Below are 16,930 nucleotides of genomic sequence, written 5' to 3' on the forward strand. Positions count from 1 at the left end.
TCGCAAAGAGTGGGACACGACTGAGCGACACACACACACACAATCCTGGAATGTTATTTGTGTATACTCTGGGAGTGTAGGGAAAAAGGAGTCCGTATCTACTTAAAAATTAGTTCTCAATTTACCAACCACTGGCCGGGTAACAGGTGGTCATCTCCTCTCGCTGAGCTGGGTAGTTACTGCCTCCCTTTGGCGGGAGGTGGGGGAGGAGGCTCTGAGCTTCTCCAGAGGTGGAGGCCTTGTCCTAGGCCACCCAGCTAGTGAGTGCGGGTTGGCGGGACTGGAACCAGAAACGCGAATCTGTGGACCCAGAGCCTTTGCTTTTTTCACCCACTACGCGGCAACGTGATTTCAACGTCTGAGAGTTTCTTGGCCGAACAAGTCGGAAATCACCGGTTTCAGAGATTAGAAATCACCGGTTGTGCGCCCCTGGACTCCTTTCCCCAGCCACTCTGCTAGGTCGCTCTCGGCCTCCGAGTCCTTCTGTGTGCAGTACGCAGACAGCACCGCAGCTGGCCCCACGCCCACCCGCGCAAGGCTGCGAAAGACCCCCGGGCCTCCAAGGCTTCCCGGGCGGTGGGGGAAAAGACCCGCTCGAGCTAGCTCTGATGGTTGAGCAACGAAAAGCATGGTCCTTAAATTCAAAGCGGCGCTCGGCGCAGGGGAGCAACCTCAGGCTACTCGGCAGAACCCCCGTAATAACAGAGGCCGGCTCCGTTCAGAGGCGAGTGGTTTGTCCCTAAGAGCAGAGAGTGTGGCTGCTAATAAATAATTTAAAAAACAACAACAACAACAAACGGCAGCGGGGAGGCCGGCGGCTCCAGGTCCCACCAGGGCCCCCGGCTTTCTGCAAGTCCTTCCGGACCCCTGGGCCATGCGGGCGGGGGGCTCCCGGGGGGAGGTTGGGCCGGGGGCGGGGCGCGCGCGTGCGCGAGCTGTCAGGCCGGCCCCGCCCCCGGCGCGAGGCCCCGCCCCTCCCCTCCCCCGCCCCTCGCTCTCGGGTGTGGGGCGGGCGGGCGCTGCGGAGACCGCGGCTGCTGCTTCCTCGGGCCATTTTGCCGAGGAGCGACCGGGGAAGAGGACCGCCGCGGAGACCCTAGGCGAGGAGCGGCGAGCCGGAGGAGGCGGCGGCCGCACGGAGCACGAACTTTCCTCGATCGCGGGGATCTCCCGGGGAGACGGGATCGCTGGGGAGGGGGACCGGAGAGCCGCGCCCCGCCGTGCGGCGCGCCCCTTCCCGCCCCCTGCACCATGAGCTGGGGCATCGAGCTCTGGGTGAGTGAGGGGCCGGGCCCGCGAGGATGCAGGGAGGTCGGGGAGCGGTGCCTGGTGCGCCTGGGCTGGGGGACGCGGGCCGGGCTGCCCCCGGTGGACGAGATCGCTTGCCAGTCGGGGGTCTCGGCGGCCCTGGCGGGAGGCGCAGGTCCGAGTGCCTCTCGTTGGCCTCGGCTTGAGCGGGAGGTGCGCGCCAGATTCGCCCTTCCGAGGTGAGGGGGGGCTGGTGTGAACCGCGCCCCCCGCCCCGGCGGCCAGAGCAGGGGCCGCTGGTGTGGGTCCCCTCCACGGCCCGAGAGGGGCACGCGGATCTGGGTCCCCGCACCTCCCGATCAGAGGCGCGGGCGGGACCCCCGTGTCTTCAGCGCGGCGGGCCGACTCAATGGGGGCGTGGAAGGCCGGGGATTTTCAGGGCTGCGTTAGGTATTCGGCGCCCAGACCCGCGGTCCCCTGCTGTCTCTCCAAGGAGGTGCGGGTGTGTCGGGCGCTCTCCCGGGGGGCGGGGCGGCCCTGGCGGGGCCGGATCCCAGGGCTTGGGTTTGGGGGTGCAGGGGTGAGTGAGAACTGGTGTCTTCCCTCTAGTGGCGAGGACGTTTGCCCTGTGGTGGTTTGGGGTGCGCTTGGGATTCTCCCGGGGCAACTCAGATCTTGGATTTGATGGGATTGCGGCGTTCGGCCTGGAGGGGAGAGTAGTAGGAGTTAGAGGGACGCCTTGCGTTGCCGCCTGCGGGAAGAGGCATTAGCGGGGTCAGTTTTGTATTTTTTAACCGCTGGGAGGAAAGAGTCTGAAAAGCGGTAGGGAGCGCCCCGCCGGGATGTTTAACCCGGGGCGCGGATGGATAAACAAGCGGCGTGGTGTGTGCAAGCTCCTCTCTCCCCGGACCCGGATGCCAAGGCGGTGCACTGGCGGTCCTGGGGAGGAGAGGCTGTGGCTTGTGGACTGGGGCTTGTTTTCCTCTGGATTCCTTGCTTCCTCTGGATTCCTAAGGAGATCTCTGGGCAAGCGATGGGCAGAGCGGAGTGCAGAGGAAGAAGGAGATGAAATCTCAGTTATTGCACCGAGACGTCCTCAAGATGAGACATTTCCCAAGAGGAACTCGAAAGTGCCTCCTTTCGGAATTCCATTTGTAAAGGGTGTGGAGAAGAAAGTGTGGGGTGGTGGTTGCTATCTGAGTGGAGGCCAAGAAATCTCACGTCAAAATAAAAGGTTAGAGCAGCTATAGAAACAGAGCGCATCCTCCCTTAATTAATTTTTTTTTCCCTTTAATTGTTTTTACATAACCACTTCTTAGGCTCAGAAGCAGCTACTGTTATTGATACCAAAATCCTGAAGGCAGTAGTTTCCTTAAATGAGAATTCATTTTGTAAACATCCCCAGCTAAAAGGATCTCAAATTTTCGACTGATGTTTGCAAATATTCATTCTTAAAGTAGCAGATGGTCGTAAGTATTCATACACAGCTAATTAGGCAGAGTCTACCATTTTAAGTGTTGGATTTCTTTCCTCTTCAATTCCTTCTGCACTCCCTTTGCCTCTTTTTACCCTAGGGGGAACGAATCAGAATAAATTTTTATCAACAGAATAGAAATTTTGGCACAATTTTTATTTTCACTTGTTCAAACAAGAGAAAGGGTTTATTGGGAGGAGGGAATACAATATATTTCCAAGTGAAATAGGCTGTAGTTTAGGGATTGAACACCATGGTGGCCATTTCATGGTGATGTTGGTGAATGTTATAGAAGGTGATCCAGAAAGGGGTGGGCGGTGGGATAGTAGTTATGAGGAAACACCAGATAAAATAGCCTCAATCCCCTGCGTTATTCTGTACACTTCTTTTGGCAGGTAGAGGGTGGAAAGGAAGGCAAAGGCAAGTTGTTGAAAATCAGTAGGAAATGGAATATATTCAAGTACAAAGAAACCTTAGATTTGCTTCAAAAGAGTTTGGGGTGATAGTGGATGGGAATGGGAATGAAATGAAATTGCGCCAGAGCCGGTCACTGCTGACCTGGGTAATGGGTACAGGAAGGCTCGTGGTACCAGGTTTTCTACTCTCTAGGACTGAAATTTCCTACAGTGAAAATAACTGGAAAAGATTTTTAAGGGAGAGGGTGTGTAAACTACTTGAAATTTTTTCTCACTTGTTAAGGTTTACGAGAAAGAACAGTTATCTGTTGTCTCTAGGAAGCACCTGTCCATGAAGAGTTAAAAAAAAGAAAACGGCATTCTACTAGAGTATCGCCCTTTGCCCTTGAGTGGTTTAGAGGTTAATAGAGGGAAAAGAATGGAACTTGTAATTTGTACTAAGAGAAGTGCAAAATCTGAGTTTAAATTCCAAGAAGCATAAGGGCACCAAAATGTCTGTTTTCAGTTGCCTCATTTCATTAAAATTTGAGATTAAAAAAGAAAATTTAAAAAAACAAAAAGAAGAAAAATGTGAGATTAAAAAATGAAGAATTCTGAAAAACGAACCTCCAGTTCTCTGGTGGTGAGAGACTGTGGTGTGGTGCATGGGGCGGCCTGGCAGAGCCCTGATTGAGGGTTTTCCTTGAATGGTGGCTGTGGAATTTTGCACAGGGGTAATGAGATAATGACGGGGCACTCAAGCCTAACTTGGCAGAACGATGCTTCTAGATGGAGAGAGATGGAGCTCTGGTTTGGATGGCCATGAGTTCTTTGCGACAGGTCTTTGCAGCTTTCATAGACCTTCACAAACGCCATCAGGTTTTACACATGTTTTAGGAACGCAAGTCAACGTCCCTATAGGCTTTTCAAAAGGATGTGTTTCTAACGTGCACTTCACATTAAAGTTCTGTTCTTAGCCACATCCTGCTTTGTAGACAGTAAAACCGTTCTCTTCTCTTTTTTCTTTTAACCTCTTCATCGGCATAAATTTTGATATTCCTGATAGTGAGAAATCAGGAAATGTCAGGAAGGTCTCATGCAATCATAAAAATGAACTCAAAACCCATGATTTGTAATAACTGTACTAGATTGTGTGAAAATTGGGGCTTTCTATTTTATACCAGTAGGTCGTAACAAAGTATAAAATGGATGATTTGAAGTGATGGGGTCATTACAGAGTATCGAGCAGATGGGAATAGAATGTAAAAAAGAGTGGATATATCAACTTATGTATGTGTGACTGATTTACTTTACTGCACAGCAGACACTAACAATATTGTAAATCAACTATACTCCAATAAAGTAATTTAAAAATTAAAATTAATTTAAAAATTAAAAAATATAGTAATTAGGATATAATAAAATATTTCTGTACATCTCTTCCTAATTTGCATTTTAGTCAATTTTTAATTTTTTTATTGAATAGCTATTGTGTGTAAGACTGACAGGAGCCTGTGGTTTCGCTTTATATACTTCGAAGGGAATCTGCCTATTTCAGTGAAAGCATGTAAAATCGGGTTTAACTCTAGCCTGCAACCTCAAAGTCAAAAAAGAGATTTGTTTCCAAGATTAACCAAAATGCATTTACTCAAGACTGTGTTTAAAAGGTCATGGTAAGAGGCTATCTAGTTTGTACTGACTTGTTCAAGTTGTCTCTGGTCATTGGAGAAATGGCAAAGCAAGAATTTCTTTTGAATTTTTTGGGGTTTTGTATCTGCATATTAAAAAGAAGTAAGGCATTATTGAAGTGTCAGCTCAACTTTTTATAAGCTTGATCATTAATGTGAAGTAAAAATAAATCCATTGGAAATTTTAACCTGCCTTACAATGGTCTACTCTTTGTGGCTAATAAATTACTAAGTGATATAATCTGTTTTTATCTCCTACTGTTCTCTCTGCTATCTTTCTTTCTTTTGATGCTAATAAGAAATGGAATAGCCCAAAATAATAACAAGAAAGCAGAGACCCAACTAATACATATTGGTTAACATATTACTATGTTAAGCCACCTGTGTTGATGGTACTTAATTTTCTTTTAAACATATTGTTTTTAGGACAGTGCCAGGCATATAATGCTTTCCACAATTTGTTGGCTATAGTGACATTGATTGTGGTGTTCACTTTTAAGAGGCAGCAGTGAAAGTTGTCGACCAACTGGATCAGGAACAATACCTGCCTCACAGTAGTAGTTCAAGAAATAACCTATTGAATAAATGAATGAATCCTTTTTTTTCCCTCTTGTTTTAATATTTGCTGTTTTTTGTTTTTTTTTTTAATATTTACTTATTTTTTATTTGGCTGTGCTGGATCTCAGTTGCGGCATGCAGGATCTAGTTCCCTGACCAGGAGTCGAACCCGGGCCCCTGCATTGGGAGTGTGAAGTCTTAACCTCTGGACCACCAGGGAAGTCCCAACATTTGCTGTTTTAAAGTAATGGCAGGGTAGTTTTAATGCCTTTCTTTGCTTTGGCAGTGTAAAGATTAAAAAAAAAAAATTCTAGGCACCTTTTTGTAAAAAGTAGACTATTAAAAAATTTTTTAATATATATTTATTTGCTTATTTATTTGGCTGCGCCAGGTCTTAGTCGTGGCTTGCACTCTTAATTGCAGCATTTGGGATCTAATTCCCTGACCAGAGATGAACTGGGGACCTCTGCGTTGGGAGCTTGGAGTCTTAGACACTAGGCCACCAGGGAAATCCCAATAGACTACTTTTTAGAGCAGTTTTAGTTTCACAGTGAAAATGAGCAGAAGGTCCAGAGATTTCTCATATACTCCTTCCACACAAACACAGTCTAGACCTTTTTTTGTTTTTTGGCCACCCCAGAGACCTGTGTGCGGAAGCATGTGTGCATGCTAAGTTGAGTCTCTTCGATGCCACGGACTGTAGCCTGCCAGGCTCCTCTGTCCGTGGGATTCTCCAGGCAAGCACCCCTGGAGGAGGGCCTGCGGAAGCACGGAGTCTTAACCCCTGGACCTCCAGGGAAGTCCCTCTAGACATTTTTTTTTACCTTTAAAGTAGAGCTTGAAAAGTTGTCTCTTTTCTGTTGTTCGTGCGGCTGATACCTGATGCATATGTGTGTGTTTATATAAGAACACTGTGTGTGTGTGTGTGTGTGTATGTGTGGACACGCTCCTGTGCGTGCTAAGTCACTCATTCTTATCCAACTCTTTCTGACCCCATGGACTGTACACCAGGCTCCTCTGTCCATGGGATTCTCCAGGCAAGGATACTGAAGTGGGTTGCCCTTCCCACCTCCAGGGGATCTTCCCAGCCCAGGGATGGAACCCCCATCTCTTGAATCTCCTACATTGGCAGGCAGATTCTTTATCACTGCACCTCCTGGGAAGCCCATAAAGAGCACTTTATAGTGTGTTAAAATTTCAAGCTAGACAATACTGATTCTTTTTTTTAACATTGACGTAATTAACTAGTTGCAGGATTTGGAGAATTATTAGCTTTTCTCACTGCCCAGCACTCAATGGAGCAGAGTACTAACAACAGTTCATAGCTCTCCTCCAGCTCTTTTCTTCTTTAACCCTTCAGAGGTTTCTGTTTGGGATAAACACGGCAAGACTGACTTGGGAGACATCAATCCTGGAACTAGGGTGAGCAAAACCACCTCAAAAGACAGACCAAAAAAAAAAAAAAAATCAAGTGTAGTTCTGTCAACCCCACCTTTCCATTAAAACAGGGTTTGCATAGTCTTCTCTGGATAGTAGATTTTTAAAAAATATTAATTTATTTTTTATCTTTATGTTCTGTAACTGAAGTATAGTTGATTTATAATGTTTCAGGTGTATAGCAAAGTGATCCAGTCATATATATATATTTCAGTCTCTTTTCCAGTATAGATTATTACACAATATTGAATGTAGTTCATACAGTAGGTCCTTGTTGTTTATCTATTTTATATATAGTAGTTTGTATCTGCTAATCTCAAACTCCTAATTTATCCCTCTGCTGACTCAATGGACATGAGTTTGAGCAAACTCCTTGAGATAGTGAAAGACAGGGAAGCCTGGAGTGCTGTAGTCCACGGGGTCACAAAGAGTCAAGACACGATTTAGCAACTGAACACCCTTCTCCTTTGGTCACCGTAGGGTCGTTCTCTATGTCTCCGAATCTATTTCTGTTTTTCTTTTTTTTTGCCACACTGCTCAAGGCATGCATAATCTTAGTTCCCTGACCAGGGGTGTATCTGGAGCCGTAGTATTGAAAGCGCCGAGTCCTAGCCGTTGGGCTGTCAGGGAAGCCCCAGTCTATTTCTGTCTTGTAAGTAAGTTCCTTTGTGTCATTTTTTAAAAATTCCACTTATAAGTAATATGATATTTGTCTCTCTGGTTCAGTCAGTTCAGTTCAGTTAGTCGCTCAGTCGTGTCCAACTCTTGGTGACCCCATGAATCGCAGCATGCCAGGCCTCCCTGTCCATCACCAACGCTCTGGTTAGTAGATATTAAACAAAACAGGGGAGATCTGGTGATTTTCTGCTTGACATTTACCCATCAGTTTGTTGCTTTCACCTTGTACTCAGATATCATCCTAAACCTGCATTTTGGTAGGTAAAGCTGTACTTCACTACCGTAAGCGGTTTTGCCTGTGCTTCCTGTGTGACTACATCAGAACTCTTGCTTTACATTGGTGCGACATGGAAAGTGCCTCTTGGAAGGACTGCTCAAGTGTCACCCACTTCCTCGCTAAGCTAATATTGTGTTTCCTGCAAGTATTACTCATACTTGTTTCATCAACACCGCCCACAGTTTAAAATAAAGCTTTATTTTGACACTTAAAAATTGCAAGCTACCAAGAATACATGTATGCCCTAGGAAATTAATCTAATTAGATTTTGGAATGTGGGTGTGAAGTCTTCTGGAATTAGTGTTTGTAATGAAATATTTGTTTCCTGATTTAGTAATATATAGTCTTAACGGCCTGAGCCTAGTGATGTGTCTGGTTAATGAATTCAAAAAGTCAATAAAGGGCCAAATGTGTTTATTATGTCAAAGAGTTAGTTGGGAATATACACATTTTTTTAATATTGATTCTTTTAACTCATAAACTTCATCTGTAAGACTCTGTGCTAACTTTCTGTAAATCTTAACAACCTCAATTGCCTAATACTAGAACTGGATTCATACCACCACCACCACCAAAAAAATAGATGAAACTTAAAATTTCCTGTTGCACAAATTATAAGATTTGTTCACCTCGAAACTGTAATATCACATTCACTATATTATGGTTTCTTTTTAAAACTTAGAACACACTATTCTAATAACTGGAATGAAATTTTTAATAAGAATTAATTCTTAGACTAAAGCTATGGTTTTAGTGTGTTAACAGTTCAGCAGCTACAGTTTCCACCTTTACTTCTCTACTCTACGGGTTGTAAAAATAGAAATAGATTATCATTGCATAAACTCTGTAGTTCTTGTAATAATTTCACGTGCACCATGCCTTAAAAACAGTTGAATTGGTGTCATCAACGTTGCTGATTATTATCATGCTGTATACCTCACACTTATTTTCTGTATGTCAATTATATCTTAATAAAACTGGAAGAAAAACAAAACCAAAGCAAAAAACAAAACACACTGCTGCTTACGGAGAGCATACCATGCCTCAGGTGCTGTGAAAGTTTGTTGTCCGTCATCTCATTGAATCTTCAGAAGAATCCAGTGAAGTTAAAAGTACCATTTGGGCCAGCATCTGAGAAGATTCTGAGATGGAACTAGGAATGCTGAGCTGTGTAGGGAAGGAACCACCTGTGAAAGGAAAAGGGAGTGATTGCGATTGGGCCGAGGGAGCCATCAGACCATAATGCTGCCTGAGAAAGTCTCCACCCGGCCAACGAGAAGCTCTAGAGCAAAGATTATCCATTCAGGGAGTCTCACGGTGGGCAGAAACGGCCAGGCCCTTGTACCACTGCCTTGCTCGTTCACTGGCAAAGGGCTACCCCAAGAACAATGTGACTTTGGCTCGGAAGACAAGGCAGACCCTAAAGGAAGCTGTCTGCTAACCACACCCTGTGCAGCTGGGCAGCAAGTCCTTTCTGGAAGAAGGATCTGAGTGGCACAGCTCTGCACTGACCACACCATCATTATCCTTTTACAAGAGAGGAAATCGAAGCACAGAACAAACAGTACGATAACTTAGCAAGTTCACAGAGCAGAAAGCAGAGATTCAATCCCAGGTCTGGGATGCTAGAGCTCTCCTCATCTTTCTTTCAAGTTAATACTTTCAGATGTTTTTGTTGTCGTTGTTGTCTATTTTATTTTTATTATTTATGTATTTTTATTTTTTTAACACCAAAACCATTTTCTATTGGGATATAGTCGATTGCCAGTGTTGTGATCGTTTCAGGCGAACAGGGAAGTTCAGCCACACGAATTTTAATTGTTTGAACTTCTTAATAGGAATTTTCAAACATACATAGAGAAAATACGATGAACCCCTCTGTACTCACCACCCAGCTTCAAGATTATCAGTGTTTTGGCATCTTTTTGCCCCCATGTGGTTTTTCCGGCCCCTCGGTCTTCACCAGCACACATCGAAAAACCTCTCTGCTGCCTCCTTTTCTGGGGAATCTGCAAAGAGCCCAAATTGTCCCTCCATCTTTTAAAGTGTGAAAACAGAGAGAACCAGCCTGTTCAGTGCTTGACACACCTTGATTAAGGGATTTAAATACATGCTTTCATAAACTAATAAGGACCCTGTGAGTTTGTTATTCACATTTTATAGACCAGACCCACCCAAACCATGAATACCAGTGCTGGAATGTTGTTTTTTTTTTTTCTCCTAACACTAAACAAATGTGAGTTTTAAAAAATGTATCTTCTGTATTAGCAGCTCATAATCCCTCTTTCCCCAATTCAGTTCAGTTCAGTCGCTCAGTCGTGTCCGACTCTTTGCGGCCCCATGGACTGTGTTGCGACTGTGTCGCGACCCTGGCGACAGCACGCCAGGCCTCCGTGTCTATCACCAACTCCCGGAGTTTACTCAAACTCGTGTCTGTTGAGTCGGTGATGTCGTCCAACCATCTCGCCCTCTGTCGTCCCCTTCTCCCGCCTTCAATCTTTCCCAGCATCAAGGTCTTTTCAAATGAGTCAGTTCTTCGCATCAGGTGCCAAAGTATTGGAGTTTAACGTCTTTAACAGCTTTGACAGCTTTAACATCAGTCCCTCCAATGAATATGCAGGGCTGATTTCCTTTAGGGTAGACTGGTTGGATCTCCCTGCTGTCCCCATTACTCACTCGTGTTTCCCCAACCACTGATGGGGGTTTTGCTTTCTAAAGCATTTAATGTTACTCACGTTGAGAATCACTGAGAACTAATGACTCATAGTGCTGTGCTATAATCACAGCAGAAACCACTATGAACAAAGCTTCTGTTCTAGCAGGTGCTGCGTGCATGTCTAATGATCCCCCATTCCTGTAAATCTGAAGGTTATTTTTCTTTTTAAAGAAATTAATTTGTAAAGGTATGGTGAAAGAGAATGAAAGCAAAAGTCACTCAAAGTCGTGTCGGACTCTGCAACCCCATGGACTGTAGTCCATGGATTTCTCCGAGCCAGAATACCAGAGTGGGTAGCCTTTCCCTTCTCCAGGGGATCTTCCCAACCCAGGGATCGAACCCAGGTCTCCCGCATTGCAGGCGGATTCTTTACCAGCTGAGTCACAGGGAAGCCCTGTAAAGGTGTTATAATTTGTATCTATTAATTTGTATTACAATTAAATAAAGGTATTATTTTGTAAAGGGAGTATCAAGTTTCTGATCTGGGGTCTAATAAAATTATGTCTTGATGAAAAGTACTTTTAATGAAATTGAGACAGAGCAAAGAGAATTAGATACTGACCACTTTGCGGGTGATCTGGCCGTCCCAGGCAGCACCTCAAAGTTTTGGTTCCCTAGGAACAAGAAATTAAATATTTCCCTTCATTTCAACAGCAAAAATAAAAAAAAAACAAACCCGGCACCTTTACAGGAAGCTATACCCTTTGTACTTCTATCTGCACAACCAAACTGGATGGTTCCTGAAATGCAATAAAATACCTATAGGTCTTTGGGAGAAATGGTGTGGGCACACCCAGATGGATGAGAGGGCCTGGAAGCACTCAGCCAGGACTGCATGGCTTGCCCCATCCAGCATTTATTAGTGTTGGGCACATCTTTATCTCTGCTCCTCGTTTTCCTGATCTATCAATTGCTACGATGAAGCTTTGCCTTCACAAGAAAGTGCAAAGATGAGTGCATGCTTGCTTGTGAAGTGCTTCAAAATTGTTGGATGAGAGGGGATGGGTAAATACAAGTTAGGAGAGTCTTGTTGTTCAGTTGCTCATGTCTGACTCTTTGTGACCCCATGGACTGCAGCACATCAGGCTTCCCTGTCCTTCACTACCTCCCAGCGTTTGCTCAAACCCATGTCCATTGAGTCAGTGATGCCATCCAACCACCTCATCCTCGGTCGGCCCCTTCTTCTCCTGCCTTCAGTCTTTCCTAGTATCAGCATCCTCTCCAGTAAGTCAGTTCTTCTCATCAGGTGGCCAAAGTATTGGAGCTTCAGCTTCAGTATCAGTCCTTCCAATGAAGATTCATGGTTGATTTCCTTTAAGATTGACTGGTTTGATATCCTTGAAGTCCAAAGGACTCTCAGGAGTGTTCTCTAGCACCACAATTTGAAAGCATCAATTCTTCGCCGCTCAGCCTTCTTTACGGTCCAGCTAGAGTCTGGGGGAAGGTTAAAGGGGAAAAAAACAGACAAACCTGTTCCTTGGGAACAAATTGCAGAGTTCTCCTGCCGGAAGCTAGTCTCTGTTAAATGAACATTTCTAGTTTGCATGGCACAGGCTGTCCTTTGATTTAAAATTCTGTTTTCATGTTAACCATAAAATAAAATAACCTAATAGTAGGGAGAAGGCAATGGCACCCCATTCCAGTACTGTTGCCTGGAAAATCCCATGGATGGAGGAGCCTGGTAGGCTGCAGTCCATGGGGTCGCTAAGAGTCGGACACGAAAGTGAACGACTTCACTTTCACTTTCCACTTTCATGCCTTGGAGAAGGAAATGGCAACCCATTCCAGTGTTCTTGCCTGGAGAATCCCATGGACAGAGAAGCCTGGTAGGCTGCAGTCCATGGGGTCACATAGAGTCGGACACGACAGAAGCGACTTAGCAGCAGCAGCAGCAGCAGCAACAATAGTAGGAAAGTGCCTGGAAATAAGTGCTTTGGAAAGGAAATCTGAATTATAGACTATGCATGCATGTTTATCTCTTTTCTTTAAGAGATAAGACTCTAACCATTCTAATTTTTTAGCAACATACTTGGATCGACTTAAGGTATAATCTTCATATTATCCCTCAGGTGGACATAATTCTTTGTGGCTGTTCTTACCATTTAAAAAAAAGTTCTGCCGAAGTCACATTGTCCTCCCCCCTCCCCTGCAGAAGCTGGGTGTTTGTTGCTTGAGGCAGCTAATGAATATTCTATATATCAGCTCAGTTTGAGACTGTTTTCTTCTTAGCAAAGAGAACTAAGAATTTTAAAAATGTTTGTGTTAGGACAGATACATATGAAAATGACAATGTTTGTGCAAAGAAAGTTGGATTTCATGAGTGTACATGTGTATGTAAAATATATTTTTCAGCATGACTCTGAATTTTTAAATTTAAAATTTACTTATCTTTAAAAGTAAAGCAATTATCCTTCAATTAAAAATAAATAAATTAAAAAAAACTTAGGTTATCTGTTTGCATTATTCAATTTTCAAAAGATACTAAGGTTACATGAAAAGTCTATCTATCATCTTAGGATAGATGTAACTCTTAATTGTCATTACCATTTTCAGCAAGAGGATCAGTGATGTTGGTGGCAAATAATTACGACTTTAGTAGATAAAGGAAGACACCAAAATTAGAAAAAAGTACATCAGACGAGGGAGACAAACACCTTGAAAGTGACTGAGACTTCATATTTTGTCCACAGTATCTGTGTATTCTTTGAGCAGCTGCTAAGTGCCAAGACAGTGTTCTTGCCCACTGGCTTGCAGTCTAGTCAGGGGACAGAAACATACATAGGAAATTGCAGTACAGTGTGATAAGAACTACGGAGAAGGCAGTGGCGGCCCACTCTAGTGCTCTTGGCTGGAGAATCCCATGGATGAAAGAGCCTGGTGGGCTGCAGTCCATGGGGTCGCAAAGAGTCGGACACGACTGAGTGACTTCACTTTCGCTTTTCACTTTCATGCATTGGAGAAGGAAATGGCAACCCACTCCAGTGTTCTTGCCTGGAGAATCCCAGGGACAGGGAAGCCTAGTGGGCTGCCGTCTATGGGGCCGCACAGAGTTGGACACGACTGAAGCGACTTAGCAGCAGCAGCAGGGGTAAGAACTAAGCTAGAGTAAACTACCCAGAAACTTGTACATAGGAGTGTAACTCAGTTGGGGAAGAACTGGATCTATATCCTGTCCTGTAGGACTGGTAAGTTACACAGATGAAGACAGGTGATCAGGTTGGGAGGGCGATCTGGACAGCCTTCCTGGAGGAGGGATTAAATGCCAGGTTCAAAGACCCACAAGTACAACAGAATGCCGAGCTCCAGAATGAACCGAGCCATGAAGAGAAGCCTGAAAAGGTAGACTGCGGCTGAAAACAGGTGAAGACAATGGCTTCACCTTGGGGACATAATAAGATATCCATCCTTGAACTGCTGAAAGCAATTGCTATGGGGCTAGTTCTTCAGTCTCCTTACTGCAGTGCAGAGAAGGTTGGAAAGCAGCGACAAAGCTGCGGGCCAGACTAGGCTTAATTGGCCTATTGGATTAATCCCCTGGTTTGGAGCAGAGAGCACCCCTTCACATTTTTCTAAGGGTGGCATCACTGACTCAGTGGCCATGAGTTTGAGCAAGCTCTGGGAGTTGGTGATGGACAGGGAAGCCTGGCGCGCTGCAGTCCATGGGATTGCAAAGAGTCGGACACGACTGAGCGACTGAATTGAACTGAAGCGTGGAATTGGTGTAAATGATTTGCCAGGGAGTCTTGTTGCCTAGGGAAGACCTGGCAGTGCACTTCGTGTGTGGTGAGCCAGGGCATTGGAAGGATGAGGTCAATTCACTGCTTTGGCTAATGGGTTAAACAGTATATTGGCCTTAGTTCATTTTTGTTTTCTCTCCAGTTGGACACAAACTGCAAACCTACAGTCACTTCTTTCTTGCTGTCTCTTTGTTTGTGCTCAGTGCAACCTTGATGGGGCTACCGGGGTCTGCTTCTCAGCTCTTTTCACCTAACAGAATTGGTATTTTCAATCTGCGTTAGAGGTGACTCACATTAACCAAACTCCCAAGACTGATGCACAAACCAGAACGCAAAGTTTCAAATTTACAACGAGAAGTATATCTATGAGCAGACTAAGCTATTCATATTTGCTGAAGCGCACGTATTTCTTCCTGAAGGCTAATCTTTGTGGAAAGTTAAATTCTATACAAAGTTTCTTGGAGAGCATAAAATCAAAATAGAGTTGGAGGAATTTAATGGATTGTGACGCCAAGCAGTGGAAGCCTGAGGCATCTGTTTCTTCTAGAGAGGTAAATCTGCATTAAGGATAGAATGGAGTCTGTTTTGGGTTTCCCTCAGTGGCTCAGTGGTAAAGAATCCTCCTGCCAAGCAGGAGACACTGGTTTGATCCCCAGATTGGGAAGATCCCCTGGAGAAGGAAATGGCAATCCACTCCGGGATTCTTGCCTGGGACATCCCATGAGTCAGACACAACTGAGCGACTAAACAAGAGAGTCTGTTTTACTGATACTATGTAGATTATTCCCTTTCCTTTTGTATTTCTTTAGACAGACTATAATGTATTTAGTTAAGTCAGACTTTCTAAATTCTAATCTCTATTCCATCTTCCATCCCTGAGATTCCATCAGGGTTTCCAGGTTGGGCGTTGGGTGTTCATCATCTTCTCCCTTCCCAGCATTCCCCAGGCTGGCACATCCAAGCATCTGTGCATTTAAAAGCTCTCCTAGGTAATTCTGATGTTGCTGAAGAAAGCATGATTCAACACTAAGATTCCTTTTTCATACATCCTCAGTTTTTGCTCATTTTATCCTTTATAACAAGTTTAAAATCTAGCAATACTTTGGAGCTACTTTCTTACCCCGTTAACCACTTACAAGCATAATCATTCTAAGGTACTCTTTCTTTGAAGTTACATGACATGGTGTCACTTCTTTTTTAAAATGTTTATTTATTTAATTTCGGCTGAATGGGGACTTCATGGCCGCACGCGGGCTTCCTGCTCTGGATGCAGAGCGCGGGCTTCTCACTGCGGTGGTTTCTCTTGTTGCAGGCTCTAGGACACATGGGCTTCAGGAGTTGCTGCTCCCAGGCTCTAGAGCACAGGTTCCGCAGTTGTGATGAACAGGCTTATTTGCCCCGTAGCATGTGGAATCTTCCCCGACCTTGTCCCCTGCATGGGCAGTCAGACTCTTAGTGGCTGGACCACCAGCGAAGTCCAGGCCTCTTTATTCCTTTTGGGTCTCTCATTGTGATTTATTCAGGCACCAGGTAAGTCATCATTCATTCATTCAGCAAGATTAATGACCACCTCCTATATGTCAGGCTTTGTTCTGGGCATCGGGAAAGGGACAATAAACCAAATGGTAAAAAAACATTGCCCTCATATATGTGATCGAAGGGCAAGTGTAAGGGTATATCTAATGTATCCAATAACGATAAATGCCGTGGAGAAAAATAAGGCTGTGAGAGACTGAGAACAGGATTAAGGTTGACGGTGGCGGAGAGAGGGGGAAGAACAGAAGTTTAATGTTGGACATTTTGCCAGATGCTCTTAGATATCTAAGTATCTAGTTAAATATATGCATCTGGAGCTCTGGGCTCTGGGCTGTTTGGGTCTGTTTGGATCTGATTATTCAATATAAGGTTGGGGAATCAGAAAATTCTAAGCTCTTGACATGGTTATATTCCTACAAGCACTCTTATTTAACTTTAGAAAAACTGTCATAATATGCTGCCCTTTTGGACAGGGGCTGTGCTCTCTCTGCTCCACTGTTTGCCTTACTAAAAATCCAGACTTGCCTGGTGGTCCAGTGGTTAAGACCCCATGCTTCTAATGCAAGAGATGAGGTTTCAGTCCCTGGTCAGGGAACTAACGTCACACATGCTGCGTGGCATGGCTAAAAAAAAAAACGAAGACAAAAAAAAGAAAACCTTACTGAGAATCATAATGTGAGACTTGTGTTAGGTTAGGAGGGCATAGACTATTAAGAGTTGATTGGTTTTGTAAAATGTTATAGGAGCATAATAAACAGATCTGAAGCTTCGATAGGCATAGAAGTAAAACTAATGTACCGATTCATAGATGAAAAAATAAAAGTAAATGGCCACTGATGGGCACTGAGTTTTTGGTAATAATCAGAAATTAATGTCACACATGCATCATTTTAATAAGCTTTTGCAGACAATCTGAGTTTCAATTGTACTTCTTTGAAAGCTCCGCGTGTGCTTTGGAGATGCTTAAAGAATGTTTATAATTATTCAGTTTGCATTCTGTTGACTTAGGGATCTCTCTCGTGCCTGATATATGGCCTAATATTCCCCTTTGCATTTCTCAGAGGTAGTTTAAAATATTAGATCACAAAATCAATCAGATTGGACGGGGTGGGGGGGTGGAGGGAGGGATTCTACTTCACACATGTGACAGGTTCTGTTTTGCAAGGATGACCACAATAGTATCTCC

The 16,930-nt window shown here is 44.4% G+C and overlaps 1 protein-coding gene across 20 annotated transcripts in view; it reads left to right on the forward strand.

The window, feature by feature from the left end:
* The first annotated feature begins 1,052 nt into the window (after positions 1-1,052).
* The window catches only part of FNBP1 (formin binding protein 1), a 132,442-nt gene continuing 116,564 nt past the window's right edge, over positions 1,053-16,930 (forward strand). For all 20 annotated transcript variants that reach the window (XM_086324523.1, XM_086324524.1, XM_086324528.1 and 17 more), the window contains exon 1: positions 1,053-1,275. In XM_086324523.1, the coding sequence (XP_086180649.1) occupies positions 1,252-1,275 (24 nt within the window). In that variant the 5' untranslated portion in view covers positions 1,053-1,251. The remainder of the gene's footprint in view (positions 1,276-16,930) is intronic.

Source organism: Bos grunniens, chromosome 11 (genome assembly GCF_055505025.1).
Source record: "Bos grunniens cultivar Pamir isolate PY7600 chromosome 11, Bosgru_T2T1.0, whole genome shotgun sequence".
In the NCBI taxonomy this organism is placed as follows: domain Eukaryota; kingdom Metazoa; phylum Chordata; class Mammalia; order Artiodactyla; family Bovidae; genus Bos; species Bos grunniens.